The following is a 17308-nucleotide window of genomic DNA, read 5'->3' on the forward strand; positions in this document are numbered from 1 at the left end:
ATTACAGAGCACTCTCCTCTGTTCTACTCCCTCTGCTCTGGAGCTAATCTGTGTTGCTGGGAAACCCTGGGCCCTATTCAGCTGCAGGACCGTCCCCTTTAAACATCGCCGCTCTCTGTCCTGGATCCCCCCGAGCTTTGAAAAAGAATCTCGGGTCTTTAAAAAGTGGAAGGGGTCCTGAGCCATTCAAGGTGTATCCAATGCCTCGCGCTCAGCAAGGCTCTTAAATGCAAAACAGACGGTGGAGCAAATAAAGATCAAAGCAGCAGCAGCCTTGCCTGTCTGGCCTGCTGTCCTCACATGCCAAGCGCTGCTGTCACAGTGAATCACAGCCATGCAGCTTCCGTGCTCACGCCCCCCCCCCCCCCTCCCCCATTTCCCCAAGCCACCAACCCCCTCCACCCTGTTGCAGCCAACTCTGTGCCAGTGTCTAACAACAAACACACACACAAGACGGGGTATATCTATTCGTTGAGCTTTTCAGTGTGTGTAACGTAGTGGTTCATTCTCTCTGGTCTTGAACGGTCCAGAATTTCACCTTTGCATTTGCTTCATTGCCTCTGTTAGTTTGCAGCGGTCATAGGTCAGAAAAGAACCCATTCGATTTTGGTGTGAATCTGGAGCAGGTGTGAGATCCAGGAGGTTTTTTTTCTCACTTCCCTTGTTTAGGGGACCTTTATCTATGAGTGTGGGCCCAACTATGATCTGGTGTAGATCCAACTCAAAATCTGGATCTAGTAAATGTAATTGTGGTTTCATTAGGGGACTGGTGGGCCTTGGTGGAGGTTTGTGCTCGAGCGAGTGACACTCTAGTATCTCATCATGAAATCAAGGTATTTCAATGGGGAATCAAGATGTATATTACTTCACTATGTAATGATCTGTTTAAATAAGGTTTGCCTCTTTTAAAAGTCCATTTTAATTTGGGTGAAACTGATATCATCTCACTTCTATTTGCACATGATGCCAGCAGAGCGTATAAAACGCGGCGGTACATCCGTCAACATATGTTTAGCCCAGTTAAGAGCATGACTAAATATCTTTTAAAATATTTTATGAGGAGGCGAAGCGCATTTTCCCCCCCTGTTGTCTTCATTTATCCGACAGTTTTGTTTGTATTAATATACGAGCGGGAGCATGTTTTTGTTTTTGTTTTATCGTCCATGATCCATTATCCATTTATTATCCAACCCCTCGATGGCCTTCGAACAAAGTGAAGTTCATCGCATGGTAACTCTGAATGTCCAAGTGACTCAGAGCGTTTAGTCATGTGCTTTGTCCCTGCAGCATCTCAGCAATGTCCTGCCAGCCGGGGTTAAGTAAGGCACTCGGCCCCTCTCAGATGCTCCACAGCTACTTGACCTGTTTGTTCAGCTGCACACCCAGGCACATGTTTACCCCCGCTACCCTCTCCACCTCCCCTCACTCACTGTGCCAAAGATGCAAGCCCGTTGCAGAAGTAGTGCCAGCGGGCCCCACCCCTGTTTTGCTGTTAGGACCTTGGGGGGGAGGCGGTTGAGAGGGAGGGACAGTGCGGCTAGATAAGAGGCCTCCTCGTCCAGGTCAGCTATTCCAGATCAGAAGACGTTAGAAAAACCTTTTAATTAGCTTTGCCGTGCAGTCATGGCCCTGTGGTCTTGCGGCCCAGACACTTCCTGCATTGTGCTCCACCACCCAAAAAGGAGGAGAGAGAGGGAGTGAGCGGGTGACAGAAAGCGAGGGTGTGAGGCTAAAAATGGTTCTACCACCACATAGGCCACAAAACAAAAGAGATGCCTCATTGCCACCAGGCAACCCCGGTTGTTTACTTACTAGAACACCCAGCTCCAGCATGGACGACAAACCATAAGCCGGAGAACAACTGAGCTTTCTCTTCCCTTTGCTACATTAACCAATCCAAGTTTCCACTCTGTGTACTTCCTCTCCAGAGCTCCTCTTGTTTTCACATTCCCACAGTTAGCTCTTGTGTGTAGATTTGAGAAGTCCCAGAGCCAGCCCTGTCAAACTCGGTCTAAAACTGTAAGTACATTGGACATAATTTCCTCCTCATAACAAAAATAGAGGCAAAATACCAACAATCATATCTTGGTGATGCTTAATGAGCCCTTTCGGATCCTTGACAATATACCACTAATATGGTGCTTTGCATCCTTTGAAACATACCAGAGTGGAGTCCTGGAAATAGTAACACAAAAGTGAGGCCTCATAGGCATCCAGCCGCCAACCCAAACGGCACTCTGCTCTGTACTCTCTGCACTCGCTGGTCTGCCCTCTCGTGCCTTTTCACACCAATTATGCGCAGGCTCAAAACCCTCGTGCCCTTATTCCTACCTGCGCCCCGGCTCAGGAATCGCATTTCAAGTCGTGCCAGATTTTGCGAAGGAGGGGGAGAAGAAATGGGAGATGAAAAGTAAGGAGGGTATACGAGTAATTGCTTGCTCTGGAGACACGTGGAGCCTGTCTGGAGAAGAGATACTAGGCTCGAAGGGGGCGAGCCAGGGCGACGGCGGGGCTGCTCGGGGGGGGGTGGACGCATGTCATCAATTTGAGCTGGGCCTTAATGTTTCAAAATAAAGACGGACACCTTGCTTTGATCTTCGTGGCCTGTTCAGCAGACGGTCCGCTTAGATAACGATCCGTGCCAGTTACTGTAATCTTAGCCTGGAACCAGGCTTTTATTGAAGAGACGGACTCGAGACTTGAGGACGGAGCTTTACTCGGGGCCTGGTAGTTCAGAGGGAGACGCACGTCTACAAAGAGCACCTGAGTGATTTACAGTGAGCGTTGGAGGGCGGTTTCTTGATTAAAGGACGGTTTTTGGGGACAAATGGGCCGAATGACGCGGGCGGAGGAATTTTGTATGACTAGTGAAGCAACCAGGCAGTTGCAAGTGAGCACCTCGGGGATGTGGGACGTGCTGGGGCCTGCTTCATTGAAAAGACAATCCCTGCACCCGGGCCGCTGTGGCGTATGCAAGACTGCAGGAATGAGGGCATCATGAATGACTTTCTCTGTGTGACAATGACTGCGAGCGCTCGGCGGAGAGGGAATGGTCAGAGGTCCCCGGCTGTGGGCAGGCAGCACTGAAGCAGTATGTGTGTGTGCGGGTGTGCGTACGCTGAGAAATTACTCAGGAATGTGAGGATCCATGCCAAAGATAAATAATTTGAGTCGCATTCAAGGGGAATCTTACCCTCCATGCCTCTGGAGAAATATCACAATCCCATCAAAAGGGCTGAAAGCCCCACTGGATGGAACTAATGGAAGTCTTGTGCGCTGGCTTAAGCCTGTTAGAGGAGTTTAATTGATGAAATGAGACCGTGTTTTTTCCCCCTGCAGATGAATTTCCTCTGGCAGCAGGAGGGGGAATCAAATAGCAGCTGATAAAACTTCTGCATGAACAATCAATGTTTACCTTGAAGATCAAAGGTACACAGATTTTCTTCTTGCAAAAACATGTATAGGCATAAAAAAAAATCTTTATTCATAGATTTATATTTTTGAAAAAGTCTTTCCATACAGTTGAATTCACACATTCTTCACGGTCAATCACGGGTTAGTCCTAACTTGAGACGGGGGGGTATGCACATCGATGGCAACGTTTGGGCTAGCGAGAGATCTCAAGTTGGCGTTTGGCCTCACGGTGTGTGAATCAGAAACCACAGCCGCTGACGCCCAACTCAGACGCAGCTACAGCTTAATAAATACTTTACAAAAATAATGCAGGCTTTTTACAATGATCTGCCTCTGATCCGCCATGGTTGTTAAAAAAAAATGTGCATGCTAAATAAACATACTCACAAGTTTACATGAGAACCTGGATATTGCAATTGACAAAAACAGGAGGAAAAGGAAGGGGATAGGTTTCGTACCCTGTTCTCTGTCCCCCCTCCCCCCTCTCCCACCCCAACCCAACACACTCCTGACACACTCAAATTTTTTCTATAATCACAAGCCTCTCAGATTCATCAAAACTCGGACACAATCTAAACGCACAATCCTAAAAGAATACGCTTCCCTTTTTAAGAATACAAAAATCACTTCCCCCTTTATTGACCGAATCTGACTCAGTTATAATTGGCAACACAAGTACTTGCAAAATTTCAGAGACAAACTATCTTAAAAAAAAGATAAAAAACAAAGCAACATTTTGTGCCCGTTTTGGTAAAGTCAAGAAAAGTTCCTCGTGACAAAGTAAAGGTTTCTGACTCTGTTGGGTTTTTGTTCCTCTCGGTTCCTCAGGGCCGAAAAGTCCATTTGTTATTTGACCTAAGACAAAATAAAGAAAAGGCTTCAGCCCCATTTTAGCTGAATACTTGAGCAGTGTTGTTTTTCTTCCTTTCACTCTTCATCGGGTTAGAATTCCCTTGCTTCTTCAAACTGTTTGTAGTAGTCCTCATCCTGCGGGTTGTCGGGACACTTCTGCCCGTTGTTGGGCGGCCTGGCCTGGTTGTAGCGGCTCCAGTCCCCTTTGCAAACGATCCAGGGCAGGATGTCCACCTTGTAGTGCAGGTCCGCTGAGAACTCGGTGCTGATGAGGTTGGGCGTGCCCGCCCCTTTCCCGCGGGTGATGAGCTTCATGCTGTCGTCGTAGCAGCAGTGCTGCGCCGCCAGCGTGGTGGACTCCAGCGTCAGCATGGAGCGGATGCAGTACCGCGCGGTGGGTTTGTAGATCTCCAGCTTCTCCTTCGGCCCGCTGGCGTCTTTCCAGCGGAAGTCTTTGCGGGAGGGGGCGTCGTGTACTTCCGCTACGCTGTAAGCCACCTCCGTTGGGTAAGAGCAAGGGCAGCTGGGAAGGTCGTTTGCCACCTTGGTCATGTACTTCTTCAGGAATTCGCTCTTGCAGTTCATCCATCGCTCACAGCTGTCTGTGTCTGGAAGAAACAGAGACACGACTTAATACTCAGGGTTCATACACATTTTGACCAATGGATTTCAAAGACTTTTCAATAACCTTAAACCAAATTTCCATGACCAAACATTTTGTGAAATCTCAGCGTATATATGAAAAAGGGACAAAATATAGTATTTTAGCTAACGATGAGAATCATACCGTATATCTTAAATGACACAAATGAATCAGACAATAGTTTGATTGAGGTCTTTGTCTGTTGTAACTCATGGCATGTACTTTTCCTTTTGTAGCAAAGCATAGTTAAATCTAGACCTACCTGGCATAGTGTATTATCCCACCTGCTTCCCCACCTGACTTTTCAATTAGTATGAGAGAGTATGCCTGCTTATATTTTGAGCATGTTTCTTTTAAAAGCATTTGAACTATTTAAAACTCAGCGTAAATTAACGACATGAAAATATGAATAGAACACATTTCAATGACTTTTCCAGGTTTTTCATGACGATAGGAAACCTGAATGCTACATCTCCTGACCAGAGTGATGTTTGAAATGAAGACGAATTATCACCGGGTTGATTTTTGAGAGCAGGCAGATAAAGACAGAGTGGTCAGCGGCACACTGTGCTCCTCCTGCCCTGCTGCTCATTTTCATCTCTGCACAGTAATGAACCACAGACCGGGGCAGCATGAGGAATGCTAAGTGTGTGCGGGGAAACTCTGCTGCCAGATGGATAAAACTACCTCTGATAGTGTAAGAACATCTGAATGAAGGATCGTCTGCAAGGAGACAAGAAGAGGCAGATTCTTACCGACACCAAAGAGCTCTGTGGCATTGAACTCATCTGTTCCGGCTAACAGGCTGACTTCAGTCGCTGCTGTCTTGAAGGCATCCTCGATACCTTTAAAGTGATGAATTAACAGTGAAGGGTGAAAACATGAAAACTACACATATGGCTTCTCTTTTTTTTTTACTGGTGAGGAATTTTTTTGCTCTGTGATCCCATTTCAAGACTCTACCTGGACAGTTGGGCATGTCGCAGGTCCTGGATTCTGTGGCCGTGCAGGCGTAACCACAGGACCGGGTCCTCTTCTGGTTTCCGTTTCCACAGGTCACACTGCACGCTGACCAGTTACTCCAGTCACCCTCTCCGTCCATGTAGTCTAGATCAGAGAGAACAGGGTGAGAGAGGGATCCACAGCTCGGATGCAGGCCACATGCTCGACTTACTGAGGCCTATTAGCATGCCTCACTAATAATAAGTGTGTGTGGGGGGGGGGGGCTACATGAAAGGGGAAGTAGGAGGGCTCAAAGTTCTCTTTGACTTTGTCCCTCAAAGCAGATACCACGCAAGCCGGCATACACACACATACCCGCACACATGCACACATATAGATAGTCTGTTCTAAGTGCTGACACACAGTTGTTGAGCCAAAGAGTCCAAGGCCGAGAGCACGTGTGTGTTCTGTAAGTGAAGTAACAGGAAAGCGCTTTTTGGCGAATTCCAACAAAGCTACTGCGGATCCAGCAGGAGGCAATTTACAAATAGAAAAACGTTCAGCGCCGCTCGAGCCTCCCACCAGCATCCCCGTTCTGACCGCGATTCATTGGTTCGAGAATGGGAAGTGAAATGGCGAGAAATCCTCTTTAACTCCAATTATCTGTGAGCAGACCGCTGCAATTGGAAACTCTCTGACCACCTCGCCCGACCGCCGCTGTCGCCCATCGCCACCGTCACCCTTCGCCACCACACACAGACACTTGAAAGCAGCGCTCCATCAATGAGGAGGATATATGTGGGCAGGCACCCCCCCCCACACACTCCCCTCCTGCCATATGCCCCTCATTACAAACATGTTACATGAATACAAGCCAGATAGTTGTGTAGCACTTCCCGTGTCCCCCTTTCATGGCTTATTACAGCCAAAGAGCGGGTGGCTCTTCAAGACAAACTTGCTAATAACCTTCCCTCAGCCCACAAATGAATGCATCATGGGGGGGGGGTGGGAGGCTGTGATGGATGACCCTTACTGCCTGCCCACAATTATGACTACTCGGTTTAAAACCAGGACAGTAATGATGATAAAATATTTCCTCTGCCATTAGTGTGGTATGAAATAAAGGATGAATGAGAGCTGACCGCAGTGATGAGCCAGGAACATGGACCATGGGGAAAACAAAAAAAAAAGGATTATAAAATCGCCTTCCTTACCGCGAGAGTGCAAGTGGATAAAATGATATTTTCCACAGCGCACACATTCCTGTTCGCCCATGCTGGTTTGGGCATGCTACAACACGGGCCGGACACACACTGTATGACAGCGAGTGTAAATTCTTCCGCAGCAGATTTATCTTTGGGGCTTATTTTTTGGAGAGTGTTGTGAGAACCGTGTGGCAGCCTGACAGTGCTTCTGGCCCCGCTCCTGCCGCCTGAACTTTGAAGTCGCAACGCGTTTAAACTGTGTCACGTAGCTCGCTCCCCGCCACAGAGGAATCCGTCTCATAAAAGAGTGTTAAAGGCTTCAATCAGGGGCTCCCGAAGGCTTGCCTGGGATGACTGCACTTATTATGGTGACAGCTTAAATCAGCGAATCTGCAAATTACAGATTCCACATCGGACCGTGACCATCTGTGGAAACGACCGGGGCTCAAATCAGGGCGTGTGTGGGTCCTGTTAAATATTCCGCGATACGCACGGTGCACGGAAAACACACCCTCCTGCCACTCTCACCATATTCCGCTTGAGCTTTGCTTCCTCCCCCGGTGCCTCCTCTCCTGTCCCAGTCTGCCGGCGGCCTGAGGAAGTTGCTGTCCTCGCTGTTGCTCCCGTAGGAGCGCTCGTGCTCCCCGGCCTGATGGGTGGTGGTAGTGGAGGAGGACGACGAGGTGCGGGGCCACCAGTTTCTCCAGTTGGGAGAAGCCCAGCTGGGTTTGCTTTCCTTGCGGAGGCCTTTCTCCGGCTCATGGCCCTCCAGTCCATCCACCACTTCGATGGTCACCTGATTAAAGATCAGAAGTCATCAAAGAAGATAATTAAATATAATTTTAGGGCAGAATTGGTCAATTGGTTTTTGTGAGGTGACACTTTTTGATACACACAATATGAACCCCCTTCCCCCTTTCGGCCCTAACACATGTGCCTCCCAGATGGGGGGGGGGGGGGGCACCACCCCTGCCCCACAGCCACCCTCCCACCTCTTGGCCCCTCTCCACCTAAACACAGAGTTCAAAGGGCTACTCGGCCTCCTCCAGACCATGAAAGCCAGATGAATCCTGGGATCAAAGACAACCCCCCCCCTCCTCCCACAGCCTCACGCCCTTGCTCAATTGGTTGCTCCGCTCTCTTCCCACATCTTGAGATGTTAATACACTTTGTTCGTGCTGGGATTTAGCAGTGATGCTCTCATAGATGGAAAGACCCCCTCGCTGGATTAGACAGGAGAATGATTCAAACGTGGCAGCGGTTCCCTCGACCATCTGCACCACCAAGGGACTTATGAGCAAAGGGCTTGCCACACATTTACATAAGCTGTCGTCAAACTTCCTGCACATACCAGTAGTGAGGCATTGGTGGTTAGCAACTGCCTTTTAGCTGTCATTATGATGGACGCGAGACCTCAGTATGTATCTTCTAGGCTTCACTGTGAGCCGGGAGGTGGGAAAGAAGACAGGGGGAGAAGGAAGGAGGAAGCGGTGGGAGAAAAAGGGGGTAGTGATGTGCACCAAACTATTCTCTCTCTTCCTGTTTGCTCTTCCTGTCCTGTGTGCTTGAGTAGCCATGTCTTACAAGTGAGTGAAAAGCATCAAAGCCGCCCGGCAGGTGCACAGACACACATGATCACCTGTATGTTGGGATTCTGTCCATTGATGTCGGCTTTGGAGAGGTCAGGGAAATTATGCAGATCCAGGATGAAAGTGCCGGCTCCGTCCCTGTGTGCGTTGCCGCCGTGTGCCCAGGGCAGGGCCAGCCGGTGCTCTGGACCCGACCTCCGGTCTTCAGGAGCCAGATGAGCCGAGGAGCTGCTTTTTACGTTGATGTTGTTCTGCAGAGAAAAATAGAAAATCATTCAGTGGTTTGTGCATTCACGATTAAAGATTATTAGAATGCCTATGAAACTAAAAGCAGTAAAGCAGTCCCCAAGCCGACCCCCCTAAATTGCACACAATTGTTTTTCTACATCAAGATTCCCTTGGAAATTGAAAACTTCCAAAAATTCCCTATCTCACTATTTAAAAAGTGGAACAAATTCCTAGATCCGCCGCCTGATCCGGATCTACCCCGTAAATGTACTGGGTTCTATTCTGAGCTCCACCGCATCCTTCCACCGAGCAACATTAGACTGATCTCTTCAGTTGTTTCTTTTCTGTCAGACAGTCAAGTTCTGGGGCCCGGAGAGACGGAGCCACTGAAACAGCGGGACAGACACGGCCCGGACGTCTGTCTGCGTTTTTCCCAAATATATATGCATCTCGAGGCTGCATTCAGAGCGAGCACCACAGTGTATTTATATATTTCTGTTTTTAACTGCTGCTGCTTTACCATAGCAATATGATGGCATATATAGCATGTTCTGGTGCTGGCTGGCAGGGAGAAAAAAAAAGAAAAGAAGCTCCGCAAGACTGATGGTTTTCTTTCGCGGAGAAACCAAAGCAAACATTGCAATATAATTACATCTGCCTTCTTATAGACAGAAAAACATTCAGCCCTCTGAGAGAGGGGGGGGGGGGGGGGGGTCGTTCATTTGTCCCAAAAGGACAGTTAAGCCATATGTCCCCTGTCAGGTATGCACAGAAGGAACAATTACTCCTCAATTGGACACGTAGACATAAGTAGTCAGCAATCATCCGTTCAGGGGTGGCAGAAAATAAGATCAAACAGAACCATCAATCATGTTCTGTGTTTTCTTTTTTTCATGTCCCCTCTTTTCTCCCTCCATAGTGTTTTTGTGGCCGGGTTGAGGCCTGAGAATATGGCAGCAGGGCTGTACAGTTGCGGTGGCCAGTCACAGGCAGAGTGTCAGCTCAGCCACATTGTGGCGGGCATAAAAGCCCCCAGCGGAGCTGTTTGTGTCCAGCCAAGGTGCACTCTGGGACAATATAGGCTCTGTAAATGGGGCAGCGCAGCACGGGAGGAAGGATTATAAATGTATAATGTAACTTGAATTCAGCCTCAGAGTTGGGGAGGGGGGGGGGCAGCGGCCGGCTGCACAGAAAGACCTCCCTGTCCATTTGGGTTTCACTTTTTACTACCCCAGAGACCAGATGGAGTCAATGTGATAACACGATGCATTTCAAAGAATTTTAAAAAACAAACCACCATAATTATAATGATTACACAATTGCCCATAATTTTGAGGAAGAAGAGCAGACGGTTCTGTATTTTGTCTAGCCACCAAAAAAAAAAGAGGGAGGAGGTCACTGTAGATAAGATAATGGTTATTTTTTTATGAGAATTACATTTTTAGAAATCCTCAAATTTGAGGGAAAGAACTGATTCCAACCATAACCTCAAATGTCTTTTCCGCAACCGCATGATAATGGCAGAGAGGTCAGGACACAGGAGAGATCGCTTTCAGCCGCACCGACTGGGCATCAGCTATCATCCGTCTATCTGAACGGATAGGGACCCCGCGACCCCGATAGGTCTATGGCAAGTACTTTGGCTTTGAGATGACCATGTGATAACCCCCGCCTTTCAAGTCCCCTGCCCTCAGAAGTCACTCGCTGGCTGTAACCAAGCTCCAGCGACGCAGCGGCCTCCACACAACATGTGCAGCTTCAGTGACAATGCAAATATATTCGTACAAAAACATACACTTGTAAATGGAGTAAACAGAAGGGGTTGATCTCCTCCTCTGGGTGGATTAGATCTTATTTTCCTGGATTATATTTAATTAGAGCCCACACAAGTTGCTCTCAAGTCCAGACGTGATTTCTTTCCTGATATTGATAGTGCAAATAGGGATTTCAATCCACTGAAAGTACGACAAACTGAACACAGAGCGTTTTCTCTTGTTTGGCCTTCACAAGACTGGCATTTGTTTTCATCCACAACAGCTGACATTTAAGGAAATTCATCCAACGATGCTCTGGCTACTGATTAAAACGAAAACAAAATAATCACTGTTATTGAGCAACGATTTACTACTTTCTCCACGAGTTGGTCTATTAGAAGCAAAGCAGATGCCACCGCAATCGGTTCAGAATGTGCACTGCGTCGTCAGGAAAACCCGGTCACGGTATTTTCCAGATTAATCCCCCATTATCCCGACTAATCCCATCTGAATCTTATGTTGAGTCATATTATGCTGTATTACACATGGCGGGCCGATAATCTAAGCCTGACACATGTTTGGTTTATTCAAAAAGTCAAACTTCAAAGTGTTTGGATTAATCCGGGAGCGTCGCTTTGTGATGATATTTCCATCAGAGGGGAAGCTGAAGTCTGCTGGTAAACAAGGGGAATTCGTCAGTGTGTGAGCACCAATCAGATTTGTTTGTAGGTCATAGATTATTGAGGCAGATAGTGGGAGGAAGAGTTCAGTTTCAAACAAATATATTGAATATGCCAGCGCAGTAATAATTTGATATGAAACTGCTTTGGGGTTAAAACTAAGAAATTAGGGAAAGCCACATCACATTGAACTTGTATTTGTGGTTAAAATCACACCCCACCAAACTCAGATGTTGAGATATATAGTCCGTTGTGTTTTCTGATAGACAATTCTCTGTAAATAATAAATAATGTCTCATCACATTCATAAAGGTTTGAAAAATGTGACATCTGCCGATAACAGGTACACTTGTTGAGTTAGAAGATTTTATTTAATTAGAGATTATTTTTGTATTACGTTAAACTGAACCTTAGACTGAACTCAATCTTTTTATTTCCTCAATATTAGATGTGAAAATAAATGTCCGCCACTCAAATGAAATAGATGCCACAGGAATTCTCTATGTGCTCATTTAGTCACTGGAAGTAAATATATAAAAAAAATTCCAAAATATAGGACAATACCTGCCTCAAATAAAAAGAGTAAGTTGAGCTGAATTGCAAATAGTAAAATTGTGAGATTGTTTGGTCCGTAAACCATCAGCTGGACAGAACCTGGGAAAGTCAAACAGGTTCCTCTTCCCTTGAGCGCTGAGATTTCTCATAACCTATATTTGTGTCTGGGACAAACTGTGATGTTTCATACGTCCATTACTGACTCTTTGTTTTGGTCTCAATCGGTTCACACGTAGAGCGGATGAGGACCTCGAGTTGAGTCGGACATAATGGAAAGAATGTACAGGCGATGCAGGAATTACTCATCAGAAAAAAATGGCGGTTGTGTAAAGTTGGTTCTGGAATAATGTCGACATTAACATTACTTTCTGTCCCTTCCGAAAAAGCAATACTCCGGACTGTAACTCATTTAAATGGTAGAACAATCAGCAATGCTCCTCTTTAATGGCGGCCGCTCCACAGTCCCCATCGCTCATCTGAGATCTTCCTCAGTTACGAGCACGCTTTAATTTGGAGATCAAAAGTGACACGCCATCCCTCAGTTCATCTGGGGCCTCCCAGGATGTCCCCCCCCCCCCCCCCCCGCCTCTCTCAAAAAGCCATGAATGAACACTTGCATACACAAGCCACCCCCCCCCCCCCCCCTCCTCACAGTATCTCCTCTTCTTTTCCCGCCCCCCCTCCCCTTTTTTCACTTTGTGAGGGCTGCTTAAAGGGGCATGACTCCCTTTTCAATTGGGAGCAACTCAGGGGTCCTTCCCCCCGGGGACGCTGGCAGGAAATGAAGGCGGTGCACATTGTGCCAGATGCTTCTCAGCGCTTCACTTCTGTAGGTGGAGGAGAAACCCATCCTTCCCCTGTCACGCGCCTCACACTGGCTCTAAGTATGTGTTCATCTGCACCATCAAACAAAGACGTAGCATGGGGGGGGGGACCGTTTAAAGAAATGTTGAAAAGTGCAAAAGCAGGATTAATTATTCACCACATTATTAATCACTATCTATTTTGAGTAGTTCCTGTGGGACATCACACTGACCGCAGACAGAGGATGAACCTCAACTCCTGTGCCGCCGGTCAGAGGAGCCTCCTCCTCCTCCGCTGCACACTGCAGGTGCACGGAGCCGCATCCTGTCGTTTGTGTGTCTGTGAATGGCATTTCGAATATGACACCTCGGGATGACAATGCACCCCCTGGGCCGTGACAAGCCACGGCTGAGAGGTGACATCACCGGGCTCAATGGCGGACCAGCGAAGCATGTCTGCTCATAGTCAGAGCATTCATGAGCAGGAAAACATCCAGCGCCTGCCCCGGCATGGGGCACGGGCGGTGGGCGATGCCGGGGCCCTTTCATCACAAGCCAGGATCTCTGTGTAATTGTGAACTTATGACAAAAGTGAGGCTGGAATGGGTGGAATGTGTTTGGTATTGTATTGGACTGTAAATATTCCTCGGGAGAAGCTGCCTCCTGCTTCTCATGCTGCCAGTCCCCGTCCGGCGTTTGGCTGTGGGACAGACATTTGATGAATTCCTGGAATATTTCCTCAGCTCTGCACAGTCCTGATATCTGACCGGACACTGGCTCTGCTGCAGGTCAGTGGGCAGCGATGGCCGCCCCAGTGGAGTTAAGAGAAATTACCCATCGTCATCCTCTGTTTAGGTAAACATTCTTTCCACCCCCATCCCCCCCCCCCCCCCCAAGCCCCAATAAAGCATTTATGAAGGGACACCATTCCAGTTGGTATAAATACCCATTTATCACAGAGGGAAATGAAGACAGCATTTCAGTAGCAGGCTAAATATACATGAAAAAGCAGCTGAAGGATATGCTTAACACTCTCTAAAGAGGCCTGTTGAACCTGCACCCGTCTTAACCCTCGGGTCAGGATCTGGGGCTCTGCCGGAGTCTGTGTGCTTTCTGCTGATGTTAAAATGGGCAGTTAAACTATTAAACCTGTCTGAAGTGGTGTCATGTTGACAAATGTCTCCCTTGTTAATTTCCTCCGGGGGGGACACACATTCTAAACCCGGACCTCCAGACGACACAGATGGGAAATGATATCCGAAAGTTTTTTTGTTTTTTTATTGATTTGATTCTATTTATTGTCTACAGGGAATGTGTGTCAGTGGTCAGGGGGAGGTGGGTGCACACGGGCAGGGGATCAGCTCTCTTCAAATGGGCACTTGGATGACAGTGATGAGCCAATGATGATGGAGAAGTGCCTGCGGCTATAAGCATTTAACCCCCCCCCCCCAACAATAGGGAGGTGTAACTGGCATAAGGGGGCTGATCTCTGACCCTGACTCATCTTCCAACCCTCTGCCGGCTCCCTGCCATTCCCCGGGGGACACCCCAGGGAGACCACATCGGTGTATGTCAACAATCCCCACAGGCTCCCAGGAACCGAGGACTTAAGTTACCTGGGCCAGTGGCTCATGTGAGAGCTTTTATCAAGCCCATCTGTGACCGAATGAGACCCCTCAGATATCACACACACCGCAACAAATCCCCCCCCCCCGAAGTAGTATTAAAGGTGACCCCATCAGTTCGGATGTGTTTTCCTGACTCACCTCTGTAAGTGCTGTGTCCTGATCCCGGCTCAGAGTGACATTTCCCTGCGGCAGCGGACTGGACCGCAGCACCGTGATGTGCAAGGTGAGGAGAAGGAGTCCCAGGAGCAGCAGCAGTTCCGCCGCCAGACGCACCATCCTCTTAACGCGGCCGCGCTTGGCAGCGTGCGCTGGGGCCGGAGCTCCGACTCCGCCTCCTCCCGGTGCAGAGACTCCGATCTCCGGATCCGCCGGGGCCGAGGAGCCGCAGCACCACTTCGGAGCCACTTCGGGAATCACAATTGCAAAAAAAAAAAAAAAAAAAAAAAAAGGAGAAGAAGGGAAATGGATCGGAGCGGGGGAAGTCAGATAACGTGAGCGAAGAGTGATGGATTAAATGGGATCCAGTGGATTTTCTTTCTGAAACTGTGTCATAAGTGCGGATTTGTCCTCTTCTGGTGATTATTCATGTGGTTTAATATAAAGCCACATATGATATGACTTCACGCGCTGGATGGTGCGGAACCATAACGCACAGCATAGACGCTTTCCGCTCTTGTTGCGCCCCCCCCCCCAAAAAAAGTAACCTCTCCAAGCTCAGGAAAGTTGCAGCCCAGTCGCCCCGCGGTGTCCCCGCCACATCCTCAGCAGCCCCACACCTCCACGCTCTTCTTCGCGTCCACTTCAGGCGCTTTACGCACGGCTTGTTTGGCTGTCCACATTCTGCACCATCCAGCCGGAGCGCGTTTCGACCGAGTTTCAACTTAAGAGAAGGGGGGGGGGGGGGGGGGGGGAACAAAGTGCAGGTAACAGAAAAAAAGAGCAACAAGAATCTCGCTTCACGGTGGAGTTGGTGATTCAAAAACGGTATTCATCCATCCTGCTGCTGGCCGAGAGCGCACACGAAGTCAACAAGTCCTGCAGGAGGAAACCAGTCAAACCACAGCGACCAGCGGCTCGTGAGACACACACGCTGCTCTCGCTGTGCGCTCTTGAGGTGGTTTTATACCACACGCCCCCTGTGCCAGCGCCCTCCCCCTGGTTAACTCTTTCGCCCCCCCACCACCCTCCTCCCTCCTGTCCTCGCTAAACTGCTGGAGTCCGCCTCGCTGCTCTTGAAGTGGTGAGAAACACTCCAAATGTTGATAGTGCTCCACTTCCACATTCAAGTCATCTTAAAAGTCAAATGATCCAAAATTACACGATCTTTTGAAAGTATGAAGCATCTCGGGGAGACTTTATTTCCCTATTTTAAACCAGCGTTACATCGCTCGTGGAAATCAACTCATCCTCACACGTGTTATCATTTGGAAAAAAAATAAATGAAAAGAAGCAACCAGGCACACTAAGGACCCCAAGGACTCAGCGAACCTTGGTGGTCCCCTCCGGCGCGCGGTGCGCACAGGCCGCCGCGCAGAGGAAGACACCCGTGGGCGCGTCCCAGGAGGTCCCGCCTCCCCTGTTGACATGTGTACAGCAGCAGCAGCGTCGTCTCATGTCTGTGACCACAACACTCGGCTGTGCGGAAGGTGCTCTGTGACACTTCCCTCGAGCAAGACAAATGGTGCCTAATGTGATTAAGCCCTCGTGAGACTTTGTTTTTTATTGTTGCCCCCCCCCCCCCCCCCCCCTCTTCAAAGGCCAGATCGCCGCAGTGTCACATTATGCACCAAGCAGGGATGCTGCCGCTGGGGGAGACTGAACCCAGAGGAGAACAGCCAGCCCTCCTAATAGCATTTGTCACCTTTGAAGTCAGTGTGTTCCGTTTGTGGAACAATCATTTTCAGAGACATTGACGAGCAGTATCCGATTCTGCAGCGTCCCAGCAGTTTGCTCCTCAAGGATCAGTGGAGGGGATGTTTCCAACAAAGCCAAATGACGCATGACGCACAGCTCTGGAGCAGCAGCAGGGCCAGAACATCATCCAAATTACACGCCTGTCGCCTATTTACATCAAAAATAAATGCAAAAAATGAATGTGAGATGTTTCTGCATTTGGTGTCGTTTTTTGCTGCGTCGTTAAGCATCAATATCAGCTGAGCGTGTTGAACATGTAGAAGTCAAGCCACGGAAAAACTCCGCTGAGAGTCAGCACAGCTCCAGGTGTCATACAGGTCGACTTTCAGTGAAATGCAGCTTTCAGAATAATCCTGACAAGTTTGCTAACCTCCGACTGCGATGGGCTGTGACTGCCAGGAGTCCATCTGATGCCCATGTGTTCCAGAAGGTCCTGTGAACCGACGTGGCCTGAGTGGCAGCTGAGTTTTTTTGTGTACTGAAGAAAGTCAGTGAGTGGCAGCAGATGGTGCAGATTTTGAAATAAATGCTGCCAGATTTTTATATTTCATTCAGTCCTTAAAGCCTCTGTGTCGTAAATAAAGCTGCGCCAGTTCATCTAACAGATATCTGATGAGGCTGATATTTGTGAAAGCTTAATTCTACATGTGAAAAACAGATTTTCTCTATGTTGGTCCCAGTAGACCAGGTCATGGTCAGAAATTACTGTTCTTTGGTTAGCCAAAGATCAAAGATCAAAGGCCCAGTTTGTAAGATTTAAGTGAAAGGGTCTTTTGGCAGAAATTGAATATAAAATAATCCTGGTGATGTTTTCACTAGTGTGTTTCATCTAAATTGTAAAAGGTTTTCTTTACCCTAGAATGAAACTTTGATATTTTAATACTTTTAAATCTACGCCGGGAGCAGGTCCTCTCTAGGGAGGACGCCATGTTATTTACAGTAGCTCAGACTGGACAAACTAAACACCTTTTGAGTTTTAATGACAACTGAAGGTTGCATAAGTTCTCTTTCAGCTGCAACCTCCAACTTCACCACTAGATGTCACTAAATTCCACACACTGAACCTTTAACATGGAGACTCTTATATCATTATATTTATCA

At 48.1% G+C, this 17308-nt stretch overlaps 1 protein-coding gene across 1 annotated transcript; it reads right to left on the minus strand.

The window, feature by feature from the left end:
• Positions 1–3899: 3899 nt before the first annotated feature.
• ism1 (isthmin 1) lies at positions 3900–14757 on the minus strand. The gene is made up of 6 exons (XM_062400462.1): positions 14432–14757; positions 8696–8896; positions 7585–7852; positions 5873–6016; positions 5665–5754; positions 3900–4874 (listed from the first exon to the last, which is right to left on the minus strand). The coding sequence occupies exons 1-6, from the start codon at positions 14567–14569 to the stop codon at positions 4357–4359; spliced, it is 1359 nt and encodes a 452-aa protein (XP_062256446.1). The 5' UTR covers positions 14570–14757; the 3' UTR covers positions 3900–4356.
• Between the last annotated feature and the right edge of the window lie 2551 nt (positions 14758–17308).

Source organism: Platichthys flesus, chromosome 12 (genome assembly GCF_949316205.1).
Source record: "Platichthys flesus chromosome 12, fPlaFle2.1, whole genome shotgun sequence".
NCBI classification, from domain to species: domain Eukaryota; kingdom Metazoa; phylum Chordata; class Actinopteri; order Pleuronectiformes; family Pleuronectidae; genus Platichthys; species Platichthys flesus.

Excerpts from the sequence above, each read along its gene's own strand:
- ism1 (XM_062400462.1), bottom strand. The coding sequence starts at position 14,569 with ATGGTGCGTCTGGCGGCGGAACTGCTGCTGCTCCTGGGACTCCTTCTC. Across the intron at positions 6,017-7,584 it reads CAAAGCTCAAGCGGAATATG|ACTACATGGACGGAGAGGGT; the intron begins GTGAGAGTGGCA and ends TCTCTGATCTAG. Across the intron at positions 4,875-5,664 it reads CACAGAGCTCTTTGGTGTCG|ACACAGACAGCTGTGAGCGA; the intron begins GTAAGAATCTGC and ends TGTTTCTTCCAG.